This window comes from Oncorhynchus clarkii, unplaced genomic scaffold (genome assembly GCF_045791955.1).
Source record: "Oncorhynchus clarkii lewisi isolate Uvic-CL-2024 unplaced genomic scaffold, UVic_Ocla_1.0 unplaced_contig_10308_pilon_pilon, whole genome shotgun sequence".
Classification (NCBI taxonomy): Eukaryota; Metazoa; Chordata; class Actinopteri; order Salmoniformes; family Salmonidae; genus Oncorhynchus; species Oncorhynchus clarkii.
Window position 1 is genome coordinate 85,280 of NW_027258095.1, and position 22,589 is coordinate 107,868.

The 22,589-nt window shown below is 43.8% G+C and overlaps 1 protein-coding gene and 1 pseudogene across 1 annotated transcript; one reads left to right on the forward strand and one right to left on the reverse strand.

The window, feature by feature from the left end:
- Positions 1-1,932: 1,932 nt before the first annotated feature.
- Positions 1,933-21,640, reverse strand: LOC139395364 (interleukin-17 receptor A-like). Its single transcript, XM_071142931.1, has 14 exons — positions 21,228-21,640; positions 20,302-20,326; positions 18,871-19,017; positions 17,455-17,576; positions 17,239-17,365; positions 17,054-17,101; positions 15,198-15,352; positions 11,807-11,881; positions 11,595-11,661; positions 11,310-11,444; positions 10,295-10,536; positions 8,558-8,887; positions 3,276-3,867; positions 1,933-3,154 (listed from the first exon to the last, which is right to left on the reverse strand). Exons 1-14 carry the CDS (start codon positions 21,324-21,326, stop codon positions 2,418-2,420), a joined length of 2,901 nt encoding a protein of 966 aa, XP_070999032.1. The 5' UTR covers positions 21,327-21,640; the 3' UTR covers positions 1,933-2,417.
- On the forward strand, positions 17,599-18,734 carry LOC139395363 (cilia- and flagella-associated protein 251-like; annotated as a pseudogene).
- Positions 21,641-22,589: the final 949 nt, after the last annotated feature.

The following is a 22,589-nucleotide window of genomic DNA, read 5'->3' on the forward strand; positions in this document are numbered from 1 at the left end:
ACTGTGTTACAAAAAGTAGTCCCTTTAGTTTCCAGTACCTAAGCCTCTGGTCATTAAAAAAAGATCTTGGATGTGATATAATTCATTCAACCTAATGGTGATCTGTGACATTTCCTGTTCCTGTTTGTCCTTCACTTTCTTTTTTCCTGATGGGGGGGAAAAAAAAGAGTGAGCTGAATATAGCCTGAGTTCCAGTCTGTATGTGCCATCACGCCAGCTCCTTGTTACTCAGCCTCAATGCACGCCAAACTGTTTGTGTTGTATGGAGTTGGCTAGAACACCAACTGATCTGAGACCAGGCTATGATGAAGATGCAGGTAGGTGATGAATAGGAATGAAAAAAACACTTATTAAGAAAAAAAAATGGTGCCTTTTTGAGTGCAGTGTGAAGTGAACAGGATTGTTGATGGGTTCCTTCATGAAGCGTTGTGGAATAAAAGGACATTATATTTTATCATATAAAGTCAAATTAGGATATTTATATTGAGGGATTTAAAATGAGGAGTCCTTCTACCTAGCCTTGTGTTGGCTGATGGGACTGAGGTGTCCTTCTACCTAGCCTTATGTTGGCTGATTGAACTGAGGTGTCCTTCTACCTAGCCTTATGTTGGCTGATGGGACTGAGGTGTCCTTCTACCTAGCCTTATGTTGGCTGATTGAACTGAGGTGTCCTTCTACCTAGCCTTATGTTGGCTGATGGGACTGAGGTGTCCTTCTACCTAGCCTTATGTTGGCTGATTGAACTGAGGTGTCCTTCTACCTAGCCTTGTGTTGGCTAAATTGACTGAGGTGTCCTTCTACCTACTTATGGGATTGAGGTGTCCTTCTACCTAGCATTATGTTGGCTGATTGAACTGGGGTGTCCTTCTATCTAGCCTTATGTTGGCTGATGGGACTGAGGTGTCCTTCTACCTAGCCTTATGTTGGCTGATGGGACTGAGGTGTCCTTCTACCTAGCCTTATGGGACTGAGGTGTCCTTCTACCTAGCATTATGTTGGCTGATGGGACTGAGGTGCCCTTCTACCTAGCATTATGTTGGCTGATGGGACTGAGGTGCCCTTCTACCTAGCCTTATGTTGGCTGATTTGACCTCAAATAAAACTGGAATGGCTCTTTCTTGCTTCTGTTTGTTCCTAATCAATCAAGCCAATGTATTTACAGTGTTTTTTATACTTTTCACATATTATTTACGTGCCGATGACACGGCCGCATATTGAGATATTGAAAAGGTTACAATTTGTGACTTGGGGTTTAGAGATGATAGAAGATAGCCTGGCCCCCAGATCTGTTTAGAGATGATACAAGATAGCCTGGGCCCCCAGATCTGTTTAGAGATGATACAAGATACCCTGGGCCCCAGATCTGTTTAGAGATGATACAAGATAGCCTGGGCCCCAGATCTGTTTAGAGATGATACAAGATAGCCTGGCCCCCTGGATCTGTTTAGAGATGATACAAGATAGCCTGGGCCCCAGATCGGTTTAGAGATGATACAAGATAGCCTGGGCCCCTGGATGTGTTTAGAGATGATACAAGATAGCCCGGACCCCGGATCGGTTTAGAGAAGATACAAGATAGCCTGGGCCCCCCAGGATCTGTTTGTGCTCTCACCAACTCCATTTCTCATTGTCATGAGTTGTCATAACAACACAATCAGACAGGTACCCAGGCTAGATAAAAGACAGGTTGTAACAATGTATGTACTGACAACAACAAAAATATATATTTTGTGTCCAGCAATAGGCCAATAGAAGAAGCACTGAACCACCAAGGGCTTTCTTTCTTGGATCTAGAATACGTGTTAAAAGAGACCGAGACTAACTCTGACTGACTCCATTTTGATTTGTTAAAATGGGATTTACAGTATATTTAACAGATACTACGCTTCTGTTTTCAGCATGAACGTTTTCTATGTGTTGCCGAACCCATTAAATGGGATTTTCTATTTGAGGCTTGTGCCCACAGGGCTCTGGTCAAAAGTAGTGCACTATGTAGGGAATAGGTGTGCTATTTGGGACAAAAAAAATTCTTGATTCCCAAATAGTGTACAGGAAAACAGAAACTGGTTATTGTTTACAGAAAGCCAATTCTACGTGTAGAATGTTGTGTAATTGTGTATATCTGAAATATGGACATGATCACGTTTTATTGTCCCTGTACCAACCAGATATAAGGAAGTGATGTCAGAACTAAATATATGGATTATGCTGTACAAACCCATTGGCTGATTCATTGACTCCAGGTTTGTTCATCATTTCAAATCAGGAAATCAGGAAAACTTTTATAGACAATAGTGTTATAACAACATGAAAAGACAATGCTGAACAACTAAAGTGTTTATGATCCAGAGTATATATGATTAACATCCGTTTTCTAGAACGTTCTCTCCGCGTTTTTATTGCAGAAGCCAGAGTATTTAATTGTTTAGGTAGAGAGCCTGTTGTAGCCTGGCCAGTGCCACCAGTGGATTGTCGCTGTCCTCTCCTACAGGGTAGTGGACAGAAGAGTCCTGCTGGAAGGAGCTCCTGGAGATATAGCCCAGGTCTGACCCACTGACGGGTCTCTTCTCCTGGGCAGCAGGCTTCATCACCTCCCCACCCTCCTCCATCTCTACCGGCTGGGAGTGGGTTATCTCTGGCAGGGGAGGGAGGTACTGAATCTGACTATCCATCGGTACAGGTGGGGTAACCTGGATGGAGCTGAAGGACAGTCGTGATTGGCCCATCTTGACAGGAAGTGATAGGTCCATCTCTCCACGCGGTTGTGATAGGTAGCCGTTCTCCGTGGACACAGAGGGGATTTCTGGGATAGCACTGAGACCACAGAGTGACAGCTGGAGAGACATGAGTTGTTCCAGGGTGTCAACAGAGGGTTGACAAGAAGGACTGTATGCCTCCTCCTCTTCCTCGTTCTCTAGAGGGCAACGGTCTGCTGTTCCCCACCTCTCCTGTAGGCGGAGACAGTTCTCTCTGGCCAAGGGTGGCTCACTCGGGAGAAGATCTGACAACCCACAGGGTTGACTCTCCAGGGCATTGGGGTGCAGATCAGAGATAAGTACCCCGGGTGGGGCCTCAACGACTGGGTATGATGGGTACATCTGGTGGCTGTCGGAGTTGACCCTTGGAAGAAGCTCCAGCACACACGTCCCGTGACCTGGAAGGAGAAGACTTTATTAATACCTATCAGACAGACATTTCTTCTGTTGTACCAAACCCCTTTAGCCTGGGCACCAGTCTGTTTGTGCTATCATTCCACTCCCCTCTGATAACCTTACCTTCCAGTTTCACTTCAGGAGTCGAGACCTGGACTCCCTGGCTGTTTTCATTGATCTCTACATCATAGTTGGAGATTGGAGGCCCCTTCCTGTATTCTGGAACACACTCTAGAACAGGAGGCCCCTTCCTGTATTCTGGAACAAACTCTAGAACAGGAGGTCCCTTCCTGTACTCTGGAACAAACTCCAGAACAGGTGGCCCCTTCCTGTACTCTGGAACAAACTCTAAAACAGGTGGCCCCTTCCTGTACTCCGGAACAAGCTCCAGAACAGGTGGCCCCTTCCTGAACTCTGGAACAAGCTCCAGAACAGGTGGCCCATTCCTGAACTCTGGAACAAACTCTAGAACAGGTGGCCCATTCCTGTATTCTGGAACAAACTCTAGAACAGGCGCGACCGGCTTTTCCAGCAGAGCGTCATACTCTGTTACTGCGAACACTTCCTCCTCTGCGTCGATGTCAACACACTCCTGTTCAAACCAGTCTGGGTTCTCTAACTGGAACGCCTGGAAGGCTTCGATGGCGTCTCGCAGATCCCTCCCCGGTGGACATGTGAAGTACTCTTCCACTCCGATCCCCTCGATGTGGCTGACCTGATTTGAATTAAATCATTCATTTTATTTGACACGTTCAAAATATACTGAACGAAAAAAAATATATAAACGCAACAACTTTGAAGATTTTACTGAGTTACAGTTCATATCAGGAAATCAGTCAATGGGAAATACATTTATTGGGCCATAATCTGTGGATTTCACATGACTGGGCAGGGGTGCAGTCGTGGGTGGGGGGCATAGGCCCACCCACTAAGGAGCCAGGCCCAGTTAATCAGAATGTGTTTTTCCCCTACAAAAGGGCTTTATTACAGACAGAAATATTCCTCAGCACATTTTTAAAGTGGCCCTTTTATTGTCCCCAGAACAAGGTGCACCTGTGTAATGATCATGCTGTTTAATCAGCTTCTTGATATACCACACCTGTCAGGTGGATGGATTATCTTGGCAAAAGAGAATATGCTCACTAACAGGGATGTAAAACAAATTTGTGAACAACATTTGAGAAAAAAAAAATATATATATATTGGTGTAGTACATAAAGAGCTTCCTCAGCCATGAGAGTTCTGGTACAATAATACACACACACACACACACACACACACAGAGAGTTCTGGTACAATAATACACACACACACACACACACACACACACACACACACACACACACACACAGAGAGTTCTGGTACAATAATACACACACACACACACACACACAGAGTTCTGGTACACACACACACACACACACACACACACACACACACACACACACACACACACACACACACACACACACACACACACACACAGAGAGTTCTGGTACAATAATACACACACACACACACACACACACACACACACACACACAGAGAGTTCTGGTACAATAATACACACACACACACACACACACACACACACAGAGAGTTCTGGTACAATAATACACACACACACACACACACACACACACACACACACACAGAGAGTTTTGGTACAATAATACACACACACACACACACACACACACACACACACACAGAGAGTTCTGGTACAATAATACACACACACACACACACACACAGAGTTCTGGTACAATAATACACACACACACACACACACACACACACACAGAGAGTTCTGGTACAATAATACACACACACACACACACACACACACACACACACACACACAGAGAGTTCTGGTACAATAATACACACACACACACACACACACACACACACACACACACACACACACACACACACACACACACACACACACACACACACACACACACACACACACACACACACACACACACACACACACACACACACACACAGAGAGAGTTCTGGTACAATAATACATTCAACATAATGGAGAAGCCAGCATCTTATTTCCACTGTGGGCCTCACTGCTACTAGTGATGCACCGATATGAAATTTTTGGCCGGTAACCGATATTTTCCTTGCCAAACAAACCCTGATAGTGATAAGCGATATTTAAAAATGTAGCGGCCTTTTAAGCATTCTAGGCCAGTTAAATAGTTAACACACACACATGGACGCAGAGGTCTAAGGCACTGCATCTCAGTGCAAGAGGCGTCACTACAGTCCCTGGTTCGAATCCAGGCTGTATCACATCCGGCCGTGATTGGGAGTCCCATAGGGCGGCGCACAAGTGGCCTGGGTAGGTCGTCATTGTGAAATAGAATTTATTCTTAACTGACTTGCCTAGTTAAATAAAAGGCTACACAAACACACACACACACACACACACACACACACAAACACACACACTGACCAAAACGTTATTTTGTTGGCATTTACATACGTCCCCATTACCAGTAAAACATCATCAAAACCTGTTTCTTTCACTTACTGTGCTGTTTCGCTGTTCATTAGTTCCGTCGTTTCATTCTCAACCAGGATGTCTATGGAACGCTGTTTGGGTCTTTGCGTGTCAAAAAAGATACACGATAAATATACACTATTTGACCAATCAGGATCTGAATATGACTGCACGTCACTTAATAATTTAACGCATTCATTCATTATTTTTTTAACGTTGATTACACGATCACTCGTATTTCATGTGTCACAACGATTCATCGATACGTACAGTTTGCCATGACGCTGGTAAAGTTGTCTCGCGCACCTTCAGTGCTGGTTAAAAAGCTAGCTAGCTCATCATGGATGCAAAACGACATCTGTTCCAGTAGCTATCGTTAGCTAGCTACATATATAGCTACAGTTGAAGTCAGAAGTTTACATACACTTAGGTTGGAGTCATTAAAACTTGTTTTTCAACCACTCCACACATTTCTTGTTAACAAACTATAGTTTTTGCAAGTCGGTTAGGACATCTACTTTGTGCATGACACAAGTAATTTTTCCAACAATTGTTTGCAGACAGATTATTTCACTTATAATTCTCTGTATCACAATTCCATTGGGTTAGAAGTTTACATTCACTAAGTTGACTGTGCCTTTAAACAGCTTGGACAATTCCAGAAAATTATGTCATGGCTTTAGAAGCTTCTGATAGGCTGATTGACATCATTTGAGTCAATTGGAGGTGTACCTGTGGATGTATTCCAAGACCTACCTTCAAACTCAGTGCCTCTTTGCTTGACATCATGGGAAAATCAAAAGAAATCAGCCAAGACTTCAGAATTGTTTTTTTAGACCTCCACAAGTCTGGTTCATCCTTGGGAGCAATTTCCAAATGCCTGAAGGTACCATGTTCATCTGTACAAATAATAATACACAAGTATAAACACCATGGGACCACGCAGCCGTCATACCACTCAGGAAGGAGACGCGTTCTGTCTCCTAGAGATGAACGTACTTTGGTGCGAAAGGTGCAAATCAATCCCAGAACAACAGCAAAGGACCTTGTGAAGATGCTGGAGGAAACAGGTCCAAAAGTATCTATATCCACAGTCAAACCAGTCCTATATCGACATAACCTGAAAGGCTGCTCTGCAACGAAGAAGCCACTGCTCCAAAACCGCCATAAAAAATGACCATCGTTATGTTTGGAGGAAAAAGGGGGAGGCTTGCAAGCCGAAGAACACCATCCCAACCGTGAAGCACAGGGGTGGCAGCATCATGTTGTGGGGGTGCTTTGCTGCAGGATGGACTGGTGCACTTCACAAAATAGATGGCATCATGAGGAAAGAAAATGATGTGGATATATTAAAACACATCTCAAGACATCAGTCAGGAAGTTAAAGCTTGGTCGCAAATGGGTCTTCCAAATGGACAATGACCCCAAGCATACTTCCAAAGTTGTGGCAAAATGGCTTAAGGACAACAAAGTCAAGGTATTGGAGTGGCCATCACAAAGCCCTGACCTCAATCCCATAGAACATTTTTGGGCAGGATGTCATCTGAGGAGGACATTGGGAAAAAATATCTTGGGTACCGAGTAGACTGATACCCCATTTCTTCACATTCCAGCCTTGTTTAACACGGTCTAAATATGTCATGACTCCACCAATTGTAACCTTCTGCCTCACTTTCAAAAGGTACTTTTATTTTGAAGGCAAACCGCAAATTCCACTATTGTGCCTAATCCTTATTGTGGCTAGCTTCACAACACATAACCAGGTCCGGTCGAGTCTCATTAGCCAGATGAGGCTAGCTGGCTGCTTATAACATTAGCTTTGGGCAACAGGGTTAAGTAGCTGGCTAGCTATTTATTTTCATGAACTGAAGTTCAATATCAATAGGCGAACAACAAGCGACAACCTAGCTAATACTTACTCACAAGGATCCCTAAATCATTGCTTAGAATAATGAAAATGGCTGCAGGTTCTACTGGTCATTGTTTTCAGGCTGGTTGTATTGGGGCTAGCTAGATACCAAGCTACTGCTACTGGTGCTACTGTATTTTTTTTGACACTCAAAGACCCAAACGGCGTTCCATAGTATGTTGTGAAGCTAATAGCAGTGACGCTATTACTGTGTAGTGTGTACCGGTGCTCGACCAGTGCTACTGATAGTCATGGTGGCGCTTGGCTTGAACGTGCAAATTCAGAACACACAACATTCTATAATAGAACTATAACATTCTATAATAGAACTATAACATTCTATAATAGAACTATAACATTCTATAATAGAACTATAACATTCTATAATAGAACTGCGTTATTTAACGTGGCTATTTTGACGGGTATCTTTTTTTTTGACAGGCGAAGACCCAAACTCTTTCAAATGACTGCTGGACTTGTTGACGGCTCGATCCACACAGGAGACATTGTGGGCGAGGTTAGGGATGCTGTGTTGCACGTGTAGCGTAACATTTTACGTGGCGTCATTATGGCACGCCAGCTATGACATCCGGTTGTTAACATCAACGTTCAACTAGACATCGGGCCGATACAGATGTCGTCATTTTTTAGCTAATATCGTCCGAGTCCGATGTGTTCACCGATATATCGTGCATCCCCAACTATTACCTTTTAGAAAGCTAGGACCAGACTGGCCGTACCTGTCCCATACACTAGGGTACAGAACAACAGACCAGGCAGGAAGCATAGGGAGATCCCATCAACAAACTGACCTGTCCCGGTGCGTACTTCTCCTGGTCCAGGATCCTGAAGCATCCCCAACTATTACCTTTTAGAAAGCTAGGACCAGACTGGCCGTACCTGTCCCATACACTAGGGTACAGAACAACAGACCAGGCAGGAAGCATAGGGAGATTCCATCAACAAACTGACCTGTCCCGGTGCGTACTTCTCCTGGTCCAGGATCCTGAAGCAGAGCTCCTCAAAGTGCTTCATCAGCTTGTACTTCACAGCGATGTCGAAGACAGACGGCACGTCACGCTCGCTGCCGACCTCGTCAAAGTAGGCCACCATGTACTTCCCTAGCGCGGCGGCCTGCTGCATGTCGGGCAGGAAGAGGTTGAGGGCCGGCGTCAGCATGTCGTCGATGGGCGACCGGAGGTCCTCTCTTAACGTCACACGACTCTGGCCACACATCGCCCTCCACTTGGCCTGGACGCCACGAGAACAGAGGACCAGGATCTTGTCTGATGATTTGTTGATCTGTAGGAGAGAAGCAGAGAGAGGGGGAGGAGAGAAGAGAAGAGAAGAGAGGGGGAGGAGAGGACAAGAGAGGAGAGGAGGGAAGAGAAGAGGAGAGAGGGGGAGGAGAGAAGGAGAGGAGAGAAGAGGAGAGAGGGAGAGGAGAGAAGAGAAGAGGAGAGAGGGGGAGGAGAGGAGAGAATAAGAGGAGAGGAGAGAGGGGGAGGAGAGGAGAGAATAAGAGGAGAGGAGAGGGGGGGAGGAGAGGAGAGGAGAGAGGGGGAGGAGAGGAGAGAATAAGAGGAGAGGAGAGAATAAGAGGAGAGGAGAGAGGGGGAGGAGAGGAGAGAATAAGAGGAGAGGAGAGAGGGGGAGGAGAGGAGAGGAGAGAGGGGGAGGAGAGGAGAGAATAAGAGGAGAGGAGAGAATAAGAGGAGAGGAGAGAATAAGAGGAGAGGAGAGAGGGGGAGGAGAGGAGAGAATAAGAGGAGAGGAGAGGAGAGAGGGGGAGGAGAGGAGAGAATAAGAGGAGAGGAGAGAGGGGGAGGAGAGGAGAGAATAAGAGGAGAGGAGAGAATAAGAGGAGAGGAGAGAATAAGAGGAGAGGAGAGAATAAGAGGAGAGGAGAGGAGAGAGGGGGAGGAGAGGAGAGAATAAGAGGAGGGGAGAGAGGGGGAGGAGAGGAGAGAATAAGAGGAGAGGAGAGAGGGGGAGGAGAGGAGAGAATAAGAGGAGAGGAGAGAATAAGAGGAGAGGAGAGGAGAGGAGAGGAGAGGAGAGGAGAGGAGAGGAGAGGAGAGAGGAGAGGAGAGGAGAGGAGAGGAGAGAATAAGAGGAGAGGAGAGAGGGGGAGGAGAGGAGAGAATAAGAGGAGAGGAGAGAATAAGAGGAGAGGAGAGGAGAGGAGAGGAGAGGAGAGGTGAGGAGAGGAGAGGAGAGGAGAGGAGAGGAGAGGAGAGGAGAGGAGAGGAGAGGTGAGGAGAGGTGAGGAGAGGAGAGGAGAGGAGAGGAGAGGAGAGGAGAGGAGAGGAGAGGAGAGAAGACAATAAAAGAAAAAAGAGAAGAGAAGAAAGGAGAAGAAGAAAAGAGGGGGAGAGAAGAGGAGAAAATAGGAGGAGAGGAGAGGAGAGTAGAAAATAAAAGAAGAGAAGAGAGGGGAGGGGAGAGGAGAGACAGATTTATCAATCTATCCATCTGTGGAAACAGATTTATTTCCTTGCTAAAGGGAACAACGGTACAGGGTCTGAAACCAACAACACTTTTACTTCCTAACCATCTAGTCCTCTTCTCTACTGGGCCTGTATGTATAAAGCGTTTCAGAGTAGGACAACTGATCTAGGAGCAGTTTAGCCTTTTAGATTATATTGATGGATATTACATGAACAAGGGACACCTGATCCTAGATCAGCACTCCTGGTGTCTACCCGCCTGTTGTCTCTGCCACTCCAGCCAGGGTAGTCTCCCCACAGTGCCCAGCCAGGTTGTGTCTAGAAGGTCCAACACAACCTCAGTTCCACACTTGGCCTGGAGGAAGGCACAGAGCTTCAGGACTATCTTCCTGTAGAGAGGATGGTCCTGAGAGTAGATCACCAACACCTTGGGAGGAACCCTGGGGAGATGAGGAGTCTGGACCTCTGGCTCTACAGCTGGGGGATAGGGGCCTGGTGGGACTGAAGGAGAGACAGAGAGGGAAGGAGGGGAGGGAAAGAGAGAGATAGAGGTAGGGAGGGAGAGAGAGGGAAGGGAGGGAGAGAGAGAAGGGAGGGAGAAGAGGAGAAAGAGAATAATGAGAAAATGAAAAAAGAGAACAAGAAGATAACAATAAAAGTATCAACTAGAAAGATGAAACTATGAAACAGGAAGTCAGATGGATGCTCCTCCTCTCCTCCCACGGACCATTTAGTCCCCAAAATCCATCCTCATTTCTTAACCATCCTATTCTGCCAATGTCTTAATTAATGTCATGCATTTAGTTATGGCTACACGACCCTGCAGTAATGAAGCATATTATATACATATTATAAACGCCTTCATTTCTGAACAGCCAAAATAACTTGTTTGTCACTAAGGAGCACCGAATAACCGATTTCCAATACGTTTTGAGTGAGAGATAATAAGTGAGAGATAATAAGTGAGAGATAATAAGTGAGAGATAATAAGTGAGAGATAATAAGTGAGAGATAATAAGTGAGCGATAATAAGTGAGCGATAATAAGTGAGAGATAATAAGTGAACGATAATAAGTGAGAGATAATAAGTGAGCGATAATAAGTGAGAGATAATAAGTGAGCGATAATAAGTGAGAGATAATAAGTGAGCGATAATAAGTGAGAGATAATAAGTGAGAGATAATAAGTGAGAGATAATAAGTGAGAGATATTAAGTGAGAGATAATAAGTGAGACATAATAAGTGAGAGATAATGGCATCTCTCCTCAACTCACCTTTCTTTCTCCGTGTCCGTAGTTGACAGACGAGACAACAGACCATTCCACCGACCAGCAGCACCACCGTGGCTGCTATGGCTGTGTATACTTTAGGAGATGAAGAATCTCCCGGTAACACAGTTGGAGAGGTCTCTGAAATCACATCAGTATGTTGTTAGTGGAGAATCTCCCGTTAACACAGTTGGAGAGGTCTCTGAAATCACACCAGTATGTTGTTAGGGGAGAACATGAAATCTATCCTATTTGTACCATGTAATATAATAGACTTGTTGATGAACCTACCACATATGTTAAACGTTTTCCTTCTTCGTACACAGTCGTTGTTGCAACGGCTAAAAAACGGATGGATCTAGTAGGACGAAAACGAAACTTTTACTAGGCCACTATCAGGTACACACAACAGGTCAACAACAATAAACGTGTAGCGTTGCTGAACGCTGACGAGCAAATTTGACGGAAACAAGTAGGTTGTAAAGTTGTAAAGGAGGACTTACCTCCACATCAAAATAACAACAGGTCTGGGGCCAGTTCTCCAGGTCAAACACTACATTCAGCCATGTCTGGTTGGTCTTAAAGGGAAAACATAAGATATGAACTCCCTTATCTTTCTACTCTCTACATCATAGACTACAGGTACAGTGCCTTGGGAAAGTATTCAGACTCCTTCCCTGTTTCCACATTTTGTTATGTTACAGCCTTGTTCTAAAATGGATTGAATCATTTGTCCCTCAGTCTAAACACAATACCTCAATAATGACATCACAATACACCATAATGACATCACAACACCCCGTAATGACATCACAACACCCCGTAATGACATCACAATACCCCATAATGACATCACAATACCCCATAATGACATCACAATACCCCATAATGACATCACAACACCCCGTAATGACATCACAAAATGGTGTGACGTGAGGAGTGTTGTATGTGTCAGGGAAGGTGTGATTCATAAGAACTATGAGCATACAGACGACAGGTACAGTGCCTTGGGAAAGTATTCAGACCCCTTCCCTGTTTCCACCTTTGGTTACGTTACAGCCTTGTTCTAAAATGGATTAAATCATTTGTCCCTCAGTCTAAACACAATACCTCAATAATGACATCACAACACCCCATAATGACATCGCAATACCCCATAATGACATCACAACACCCCATAATGACATCACAATACCCCATAATGACATCACAATACCCCATAATGACATCACAATACCCCATAATGACATCACAATACCCCATAATGACATCACAATACCCCATAATGACATCACAATACCCCATAATGACATCACAATACCCCATAATGACATCACAATACCCCATAATGACATCACAATACCCCATAATGACATCACAATAACCCATAATGACATCACAATAACCCATAATGACATCACAATAACCCATAATGACATCACAATACCCCATAATGACATCACAATACCCCATATGACATCACAATAACCCATAATGACATCACAATACCCCATATGACATCACAATAACCCATAATGACAAAGCAAAAACATGGTTTTAGGAATTTTGGCAAATGTATTACAAATAAAAAACAGAAATACTTTATTTACATAAGGATTCAGACCCTTTACTATGAGACTGTAAAATGAGTTCAGGTGCATCCTGTTTCCATTGATCATCCTTGAGATGTTTCTACAACTTGATTGGAGTCCACCTGTGGTAAATTTAATTGATTGGACATATATTTGGAAAGGCACACACCTGTCTTTATAAGGTCCCACAGTTGGCAGTGCATATCAGAACAAAAACCAAGCCATGAGGTCCCAAGAACAGTGGCATCCATCATTCTTAAATGAAAGAAGTTTGGAACCACCAAGACTCTTCCTAGAGCTGGTCGCCTGGCCAAACTGAGCAATCGGGGGAGAAGGGCCTTGGTCAGGGAGGTGATCAAGAACCTGATGTTCACTCTGAAGGAGCTCCTGAGTTCCTCTGTAGAGATGGGAGAACCTTCCGGAAGGACACCCATCTCTGCAGCACTCCACCAATCAGGCCATTATGGTAGAGTGGCCAGACGGAAGCCACTCCTCACTAGAAGGCACATGACAGCCAGCTTGGTCTAACAGTCTCTCAGACCATAAGAATCAAGATTCTTCGGTCTGATGAAACCTGACACCATCCCTACAGTGAAGCATGGTGGTGGCAGCATCATGCTGTGGGAATGCTTTTCAGCGGCAGGGACTGGGAGACTAGTCAGGATCGAGGGAAAGATGAACGGAGCAAAGTACAGAGAGATCCTTGATGAAAACCTGCTCCAGAGCGCTCAGGACCTCAGACTGCGGAGAAGGTTCACCTTCCAACAGGACAATGACCCTAAGCACACAGCCAAGACAACACAGGAGTGGCTTTGGGACAAGTCTCTGAATGTCCTTGAGTGGACCAACCAGAGCTTAGACTTGAACCCGATCGAACATCTCTGGAGAGACCTGATAATAGCTGTGCAGCAACGCTTCCCATCCAACCTGACAGAGCTTGAGAGGATCTGCAGAGAAGAATGGGAGAAACTCCCCAAATACAGGATTGCCAAGCTTGTAGCGTCATACCCAATAAGAATCGATGCTGTCATCGCTAGCAAAGATGCTTCAACAAAATACTGAATACTTATGTAAATGTGATATTTCCAGGCTTTTTTTTTTTTAATACAATTTCTAAAAAACTGTTTTTGCTTTTTCATTATGGCGTATTGTGATGTCATTATGGGGTATTGTGATGTCATTATGGCGTATTGTGATGTCATTATGGGATATTGTGATGTCATTATGGCGTATTGTGATGTCATTATGGGGTATTGTGATGTCATTATGGGATATTGTGATGTCATTATGGCGTATTGTGATGTCATTATGGGGTATTGTGTGTAGATTGATGAGTAAAAAAAACGATGTAATCCATTTTAGAATAAGGCTGTAACGTAACAAAATCTGTAAAAAAATCCAGCAGTCTGAATGCTTTCCGAATGCTCTGTACGTGTGAAGAAGATTAGAATCTGGGGCAGAACCACAGCGATGAAGTGTGACACAGGATGTGCAGTGTCTCGCTTTGAAAACCTAAATGTTCTAGGTCAAACCATTGGAAGGAAAAACAACACGTCTCCTGCGGCAGGGGTAGTGGTTAGAGCATTGGACTAGTAACCGGAAGGTTGCAAGTTCAAATCCCCGAGCTGACAAGGTACAAATCTGTTGTTCTGCCCCTGAACAAGGCAGTTAACCCACTGTTCCTAGACCAGTTAACCCACTGTTCCTAGGCCGTCATTGAAAATAAGAATTTGGCCTTTAACTAACTTGCCTAGTTAAATAAAGGTTAAATATTTTTTTTTAAATAAACCGAGCTACAGACACAATTCTGCTGATGATGCAGTTCTTTACGCAATGAGAAGGATGAAAAAACTAAACTGTAACACTTAGAAGAGAGCACCCTATTCCCTATATAGTGCACTACTTTTGACCAGAAGCCTATAAGTAGTTCCCTTGATAGGGAGTAGGGCGTCATTTGGGACACACATTTAGTTTATTTATTTTGTATTGAACTAGGCATGTCAGTTAAGAACAAATTGTTATTGTACAATGACGGCCTACCCCGGACAAACCCTCCCCTAACCCGGACGACGCTGGGCCAATTGTGCACCGCCCTACGGGACTCCCGATCAACGACCAGTTGTGATACAGCCCGGGATCGAACCATGGTCTGTAGTGACGCCTCTAGCACTGAGATGTAGTGCCTTAGACCGCTGCACCACTCGGGAGGACTAATTAGTTAAAGGGAACCTACATATATCTATTGACTTCATAAGCTATTCATAAGGCATTCATAAGCCCTTCATAACATTAATAACCATACCATGTCTGTGTCCTGCCATTGTCTGTTGCTGGAGCACAGTAGTGAGACTCTGTAGTTGTGTGAGTGCTGGTCTGTACTGAACCCAACAGTGAGCGTGGTTCTGCCTTGTGGTCCAGTAGACCGCTCCAGCGTAGTGTTAGGTCTCCACAGACTCCCTTCACACAGCAACAAAGGAACCATGTCAGCACTGAGTAGCAGCATCCTGGAATGTTCTACTTCTGGAATGATCTACTACTGGAATGTTCTACTACTGGAACATTCTACTACTGGAATGTTCTACTACTGGAATGTTCTACTACTGGAACGTTCTACTACTGGAATGTTCTACTACTGGAACATTCTACTACTGGAATGTTCTACTACTGGAACGTTCTACTACTGGAATGTTCTACTACTGGAACGTTCTACTACTGGAATGTTCTACTACTGGAACATTCTACTTCTGGAATGTTCTACTACTGGAATGTTCCACTACTGGAATGTTCTACTACTGGAACGTTCTACTACTGGAATGTTCTACTACTGGAATGTTCTACTACTGGAACGTTCTACTACTGGAACATTCTACTACTGGAATGTTCTACTACTGGAACATTCTACTACTGGAACGTTCTACTACTGGAACGTTCTTCTACTGGAACGTTCTACTACTGGAATGTTCTACTACTGGAATGTTCTACTACTTGTGTTCGTACACCTCTTATAGAATATTAGATTTTATTATTATTGTCTATTTATTTTATTTATTTATATAAAAGTACTGAGGAGTTCCTGCAACTAAGTATAAACAGGACTGGCACCCAAAATGAGGACTGGCACCTGTTTCAGTCCAAGTCAAGAACCGGTCATAATACACTATGCACATTATACCTGTATGACTTGAGATATTTATTTAACGAGATGTTAATTACAACCACTGACCAATCACCACTTCACATAATATAACAGTAATGTGATTGGTCACTCACCACTTCATATAATATTACAGTAATGTGATTGGTCACTCATATAATATAACAGTAATGTGATTGGTCAATCACCACTTCATATAATATAACAGTAATGTGATTGGTCAATCGCCACTTCATATAATATAACAGTAATGTGATTGGTCAATCACCACTTCACATAATATAACAGTAATGTGATTGGTCACTCACCACTTCATATAATATAACAGTAATGTGATTGGTCACTCACCACTTCATATAATATAACAGTAATGTGATTGGTCACTCACCACTTCATATAATATAACAGTAATGTGATTGGTCACTCACCACTTCATATAATATTACAGTAATGTGATTGGTCACTCACCACTTCATATAATATAACAGTAATGTGATTGGTCACTCACCACTTCATATAATATAACAGTAATGTGATTGGTCACTCACCACTTCATATAATATAACAGTAATGTGATTGGTCACTCACCACTTCATATAATATAACAGTAATGTGATTGGTCACTCACCACTTCATATAATATTACAGTAATGTGATTGGTCACTCATATAATATAACAGTAATGTGATTGGTCAATCACCACTTCATATAATATAACAGTAATGTGATTGGTCACTCACCACTTCACATAATATAACAGTAATGTGATTGGTCACTCACCACTTCATATAATATTACAGTAATGTGATTGGTCACTCATATAATATAACAGTAATGTGATTGGTCAATCACCACTTCATATAATATAACAGTAATGTGCTTGGTCAATCACCACTTCATATAATATAACAGTAATGTGATTGGTCAATCACCACTTCATATAATATAACAGTAATGTGATTGGTCACTCATATAATATAACAGTAATGTGATTGGCCACTCACCGCTCTCCAAACACACCTTGCTCCTCTGAATCTTGGGATCTTTACAATCTAAGGTTAAATAACATCAGGTATTGAATGAAAAGCTGTTGATGCCAATCCGATGTGCAGTAGGAACAGACAGTAGACTACTGTACAAAGTCTCTACACTGTGTTTTACTAATCTCACCAAAATGTACGGTTCTCACCGGGCACAGTGATATGTTTATCGATGTTGTAACCAGAGTGTTTCAGGTTGGGTTTGGGGAGGTTGGAGACTGAGACAACGTATGACAGGCCGGGTTCAACCACCACTCGATCCAGGGAGAAAGACCACTGAGAGAAAATAGATAGTCTGTTTACTAGGGTGAGTCACGTGAGAATGGATATTTACCGTTAAATGGATCACTTGTAATGACGCCTACCTTTTCATATGCTGGGTTACGCATGGACATCTTGTCGAAGAATTCATACCGAACACACAGATTCTGGTTTGTGGCTTCCTTCAAAACATGAAGCTCTGTTCCTTTCAGGGAACTAATGCTTCCTGATGAGAAGAAGAAGGAGGAGAAGAAGATGAAGGTGGAGAAGAAGGTGAAGGAGAAGTAGATGAAGAAGAAGGTGAAGGATAAGAAGAAGAAGGTGAAGGATAAGAAGAAGGTGAAGAAGAAGGTGAAGAAGATGGTGAAGAAGAAGAAGGTGAAGAAGAAGGTGAAGGAGAAGAAGGTGAAAGAGAAGAAGAAGGTGAAGAAGAAGATGAAGGTGAAGGAGAAGAAGAAGGTGAAGAAGTAGATGAAGAAGAAGGTGAAGAAGAAGGTGAAGAAGAAGGTAAAGAAGGAGGAGAAGAAGGTGAAGAAGAAGGTGGATAAGAAGAAGAAGGTGAAGAAGAAGGTGAAGAAGAAGGTGAAGGAGAAGAAGAAGGTGAAGAAGAAGATGAAGGTGAAGGAGAAGAAGAAGGTGAAGAAGAAGGTAAAGAAGGAGGAGAAGAAGGTGAAGAAGAAGGTGGATAAGAAGAAGAAGGTGAAGAAGAAGGTGAAGAAGAAGGTGAAGGAGAAGAAGAAGGTGAAGAAGAAGATGAAGGTGAAGGAGAAGAAGAAGGTGAAGAAGTAGATGAAGAAGAAGGTGAAGAAGAAGGTGAAGAAGAAGGTAAAGAAGGAGGAGAAGAAGGTGAAGAAGAAGGTGGATAAGAAGAAGAAGGTGAAGAAGAAGGTGAAGAAGAAGGTGAAGGAGAAGAAGAAGGTGAAGAAGATGGTGAAGAAGAAGAAGGTGAAGAATAAGAAGAAGGTGCAGGAGAAGAAGGTGAAGAAGAAGGTGAAGAATAAGAATAAGAAGGTCAAGAAGAAGGTAAAGAAGGAGGAGAAGAAGAAGGTGAAGGTGAATTCCAGAAGGAGAAGAAGGTGAAGGATAAGAAGGTGAAGGAGAAGAAGAAGAAGGAGAAGGTGAAGAAGAAGGAGAAGAAGAAGGTAAAGAAGGAGGAGAAGAAGAAGGTGAAGAAGAAGGTGAAGGAGAAGAAAGTGAAGAAGAAGGCGAAGGTGAAGAACGAGAAGAAGGTAAAGAAGAAGGTGAAGCAGAAGGTGAAGGAGAAGAAGAAGAAGGAGAAGAAGGTAAAGAAGGAGGAGAAGAAGAAGGTGAAGAAGAAGGTGAATGATAAGAAGAAGACGGTGAAGGAGAAGAAGGTGAAGAAGAAGGTGAAGGAGAAACGTAAAAGTCACAAAGTGCTAATATACTTCTAGTGCTCCTCTCCACTTATAACACATGTAACAAACAGCACCCTATGGCTTAGTGAGCTTTAATAGGGAGGCAAGGTCATGTCACATTGTGATAGTGGCCAGTCAACCCACCGTCATCCTGAGCTTTCCATCGGGCCACTAAAACAGGCACCAGGTGTCCCTCCTCATCTTTTCTAGTGTCCAGCTCCACCTCTAGGTTCACTGGGCTGCTAGGAGTGTAGCGCCAAGGCTTCAACCACCCAGGATCCAGGCAGTTATCTATGGAGGGGAGGGGAGGGGAGAGAGAGAGGGGTGGAGATGGGAGGGGAGGGGAGAGGGGTGGAGATGGGAGGGGGGGAGAGGGGAGGGAAGGAGAGAAGAGGAGATGGGAGGGGAGGGGTGGAGATGGGAGGGGAGGAGATGGGAGGGGAGATGAGGGGATGGGAGGGGAGGGGAGAGGAGGGGTGGAGATGGGAGGGGAGGAGATGGGAGTGGAGGGAAGGAGAGAAGAGGAGATGGGAGGGGAGGAGATGGGAGGGGAGGGAAGGAGAGAATAGGAGATGGGAGGGGAGGAGATGGGAGGGGAGGAGATGGGGGAGAGGGGAGGAGATGGGAGGGGAGGGGGGGAGAGGGGAGGAGAGGAGAGACGAGGAGATGGGAGGGGAGGGGTGGAGATGGGAGTGGAGGGGGGGGAGAGAAGAGGGGATGGGAGGGGAGGGGAGGGGAGGAGAGGGGAGGGGAGGGGAGGAGATGGGAGGGGAGGGGATGGGTGTGGAGGGGGGGAGAGGGGAGGAGATGGGAGGGGAGGGGTGGAGATGGGAGTGGAGGGGGGAGAGGGGAGGGAAGGAGAGACGAGGAGATGGGAGGGAAGGGGTGGAGATGGGAGTGGAGGGGGGGAGAGAAGAGGAGATGGGAGTGGAGGGGAGGGGAGGAGAGGGGAGGGGAGGAGATGGGAGGGGATGGGATGGGTGTGGAGGGGGGGAGAGGGGAGGAGATGGGAGGGGAGGGGTGGAGATGGGAGGGGTGGAGATGGGAGTGGAGGGGGGAGAGGGGAGGGAAGGAGAGAAGAGGAGATGGGAGGGGAGGGGGGAGAGGGGAGGAGATGGGAGGGGAGGGGGGGAGAGGGGAGGGAAGGAGAGAAGAGGAGATGGGAGGGGAGGGAGGAGAGGGGAGGAGATGGGAGGGGAGGATGGAGATGGGAGTGGAGGGGGGGAGAGGGGAGAGGGGAGGGAAGGAGAGAAGAGGAGATGGGAGGGGAGGGGGGAGAGGGGAGGAGATGGGAGGGGAGGGGGGGAGAGGGGAGGAGATGGGAGGGGAGGGGGGAGAGGGGAGGAGATGGGAGGGGAGGAGGAGCGGAGGGCATTTTAATCCAATATGTCTGCTTTGAACAGAAATGTTTTCCATCTTTATTACACTTATTGATGAAGGAAGTGATCGACTATCACATCATAAAGGAATCAGGCAACCGTGATCCCAGCTGGTCTGAACACAATAACCACACAATGTAAAACACTGTGTGGACCAATAGTAACAGTCTACGGTACGTTTAGAGATACTACTCACTGACGTTGGCTTCGCATCTCAAACCCTGCACAAAAAGAGGAATGCACACAGGCACATGAGCAAATGAAAACCATAGAACAAGAAACAACAACAACTTAGAATGTACGATGGGACTAATCGTATATTTCTGTTAAGTCTGGCGCAAACCTGACTTTTCTCTGTTTTAGATATATTTCCACACTATGAGGTTGGAATAATATTGTGAAATTGTGAAAATGATGATAATGCCCGTTTAGTGTAAAGAGCTGTTTGAAAAGCCTTCCTGAAATGGCTGCCTGTTTTAGCGGGATGGAGTGTTGGCCTGCCAGGTGGTAAACTAGTTCATAAAAGACCACTGGAAATGTTGGCCTGCCCAGTGACATCACAAGGCTGTAAAGTGACATCACAAGGCCTGCCCAGTGACATCACAAGGCCTGCCCAGTGACATCACAAGGCCTGCCCAGTGACATCACAAGGCTGTAAATTAGATTTGTATTATTTTAAACAGCTGCATTTGTCCTTTAATAGTTTTAAATGATTTACAAATAAATGTACTTGCTGAGATTAGTGGTATTTTTTGTTAATATGACAATTTCAAAGCATGATAGAATGAGTAGTCGTCTCTTTTGATAAGATATTTATCTTATTATGATCAAGTAAATTAGTAGCCTGAGGCATAATTAAAGTCAGCCTGATGGACGGATTATAGATACGGCAATTACATGTTTTAATATTTTATGTAACTTTTATTTAACTAAGAAAGTCAGTTAATTAAGAACAAATTCTTATTTACAATAACGTCCTACCCCGGACAAACCCGGACGACACTGGGACAATTGTGCGCCGCACTACGGGACTCCCAATCACCGCCGGATGTACTGACGCAATGCACTGAGAGGGTTTGACTCTTTTGCCGAATACATTTTTAAAAGTCAGTCGTCATTTACCTCTTGAGTACAGTTTAGTGTGGGCCATTCCAAAATCCGTAGACTTGATGAAGTAGAGACAAACGCCAACAACAATCCCACCGTGAGAAGTAACTTCATTTTCGTTTAGTCAAAAGCAAATAGCTTTCCTTCCGCGAATCATTTTCACAGCTCAAAAACAACAACACATTTCCAATTGTCATTGGGAATCATACATGTAGCGCACACGTCACGATTGAAACAAAGAAAAACTCTCTCTAATCTGCAAACGCGCATTTACTGTACAATACAGCAGGCTATACTAGACAGACAATAAATTAGATGCCATTTCACGAGGAGTCCACGAAATGTCTCATGAAGGTAAATCCCCAGAACTACCCGTGAAGGAAGGTCGGTACGACGTCTAAATGGTTAACTTACTGTAACTTCCTGGTGGTTATGCAAATGAAGAGAACACCTGACCTACTGGAAATATTGTTTTCTTTCCTTCCACTCTGTGTCAGGTGCGTGGGTATATAGGAGTCCTCCCAAAATGGCACCCTATTTCCTGTGTAGTGCACTACTTTTAACCAGGTCCAATAGGGATCGGGTCAGAAGTAGTGCACTATGAAGGAATAGGGTGCCATTTGGGAAGGTAAAATACAGTACGCGTGTATTATAGTCATTGCATATTTGTATTTCCAGTTAGGCATGTTTCACTCCAAGTTATCATATTTATATTTCCAGTTAGGCATGTTTCACTCCAAGTTATCATATTTGTATTTCCAGTTAGGCATGTTTCACTCCAAGTTATCATATTTGTATTTCTAGTTAGGCATGTTTCACTCCAAGTTATCATATTTATATTTAATAACCTTTTTTGATTCTACAACTACGTATATAGTTACCAACTATATAACTAGATAACTATATATAACTATCTAACTATGTATAATTAGATAAATATATATAACTAGATAGCTATATATAACTAGACAACTATATATAACTAGATAACTATATATAACTAGATAACTATGTATAATTAGATAACTAAATATAACTAGATAGCTATATATAACTAGATAACTATATATAACTAGATAACTATATATAACTAGATAACTATGTATAATTAGATAACTATATATAACTAGATAGCTATATATAACTAGATAACTATATATAACTAGATAACTATATATAACTAGATAGCTATATATAACTAGATAACTATGTATAATTAGATAACTATATATAACTATGTATAATTATATAACTAAAAACAACTATAACTACATAACTATATAACTATATATAACTAGATAACTATATACAGTTGAAGTTTACATATACCTTAGCCAAATACATTTAAACTCAGTTTTTCACTAATCCTGACATTTA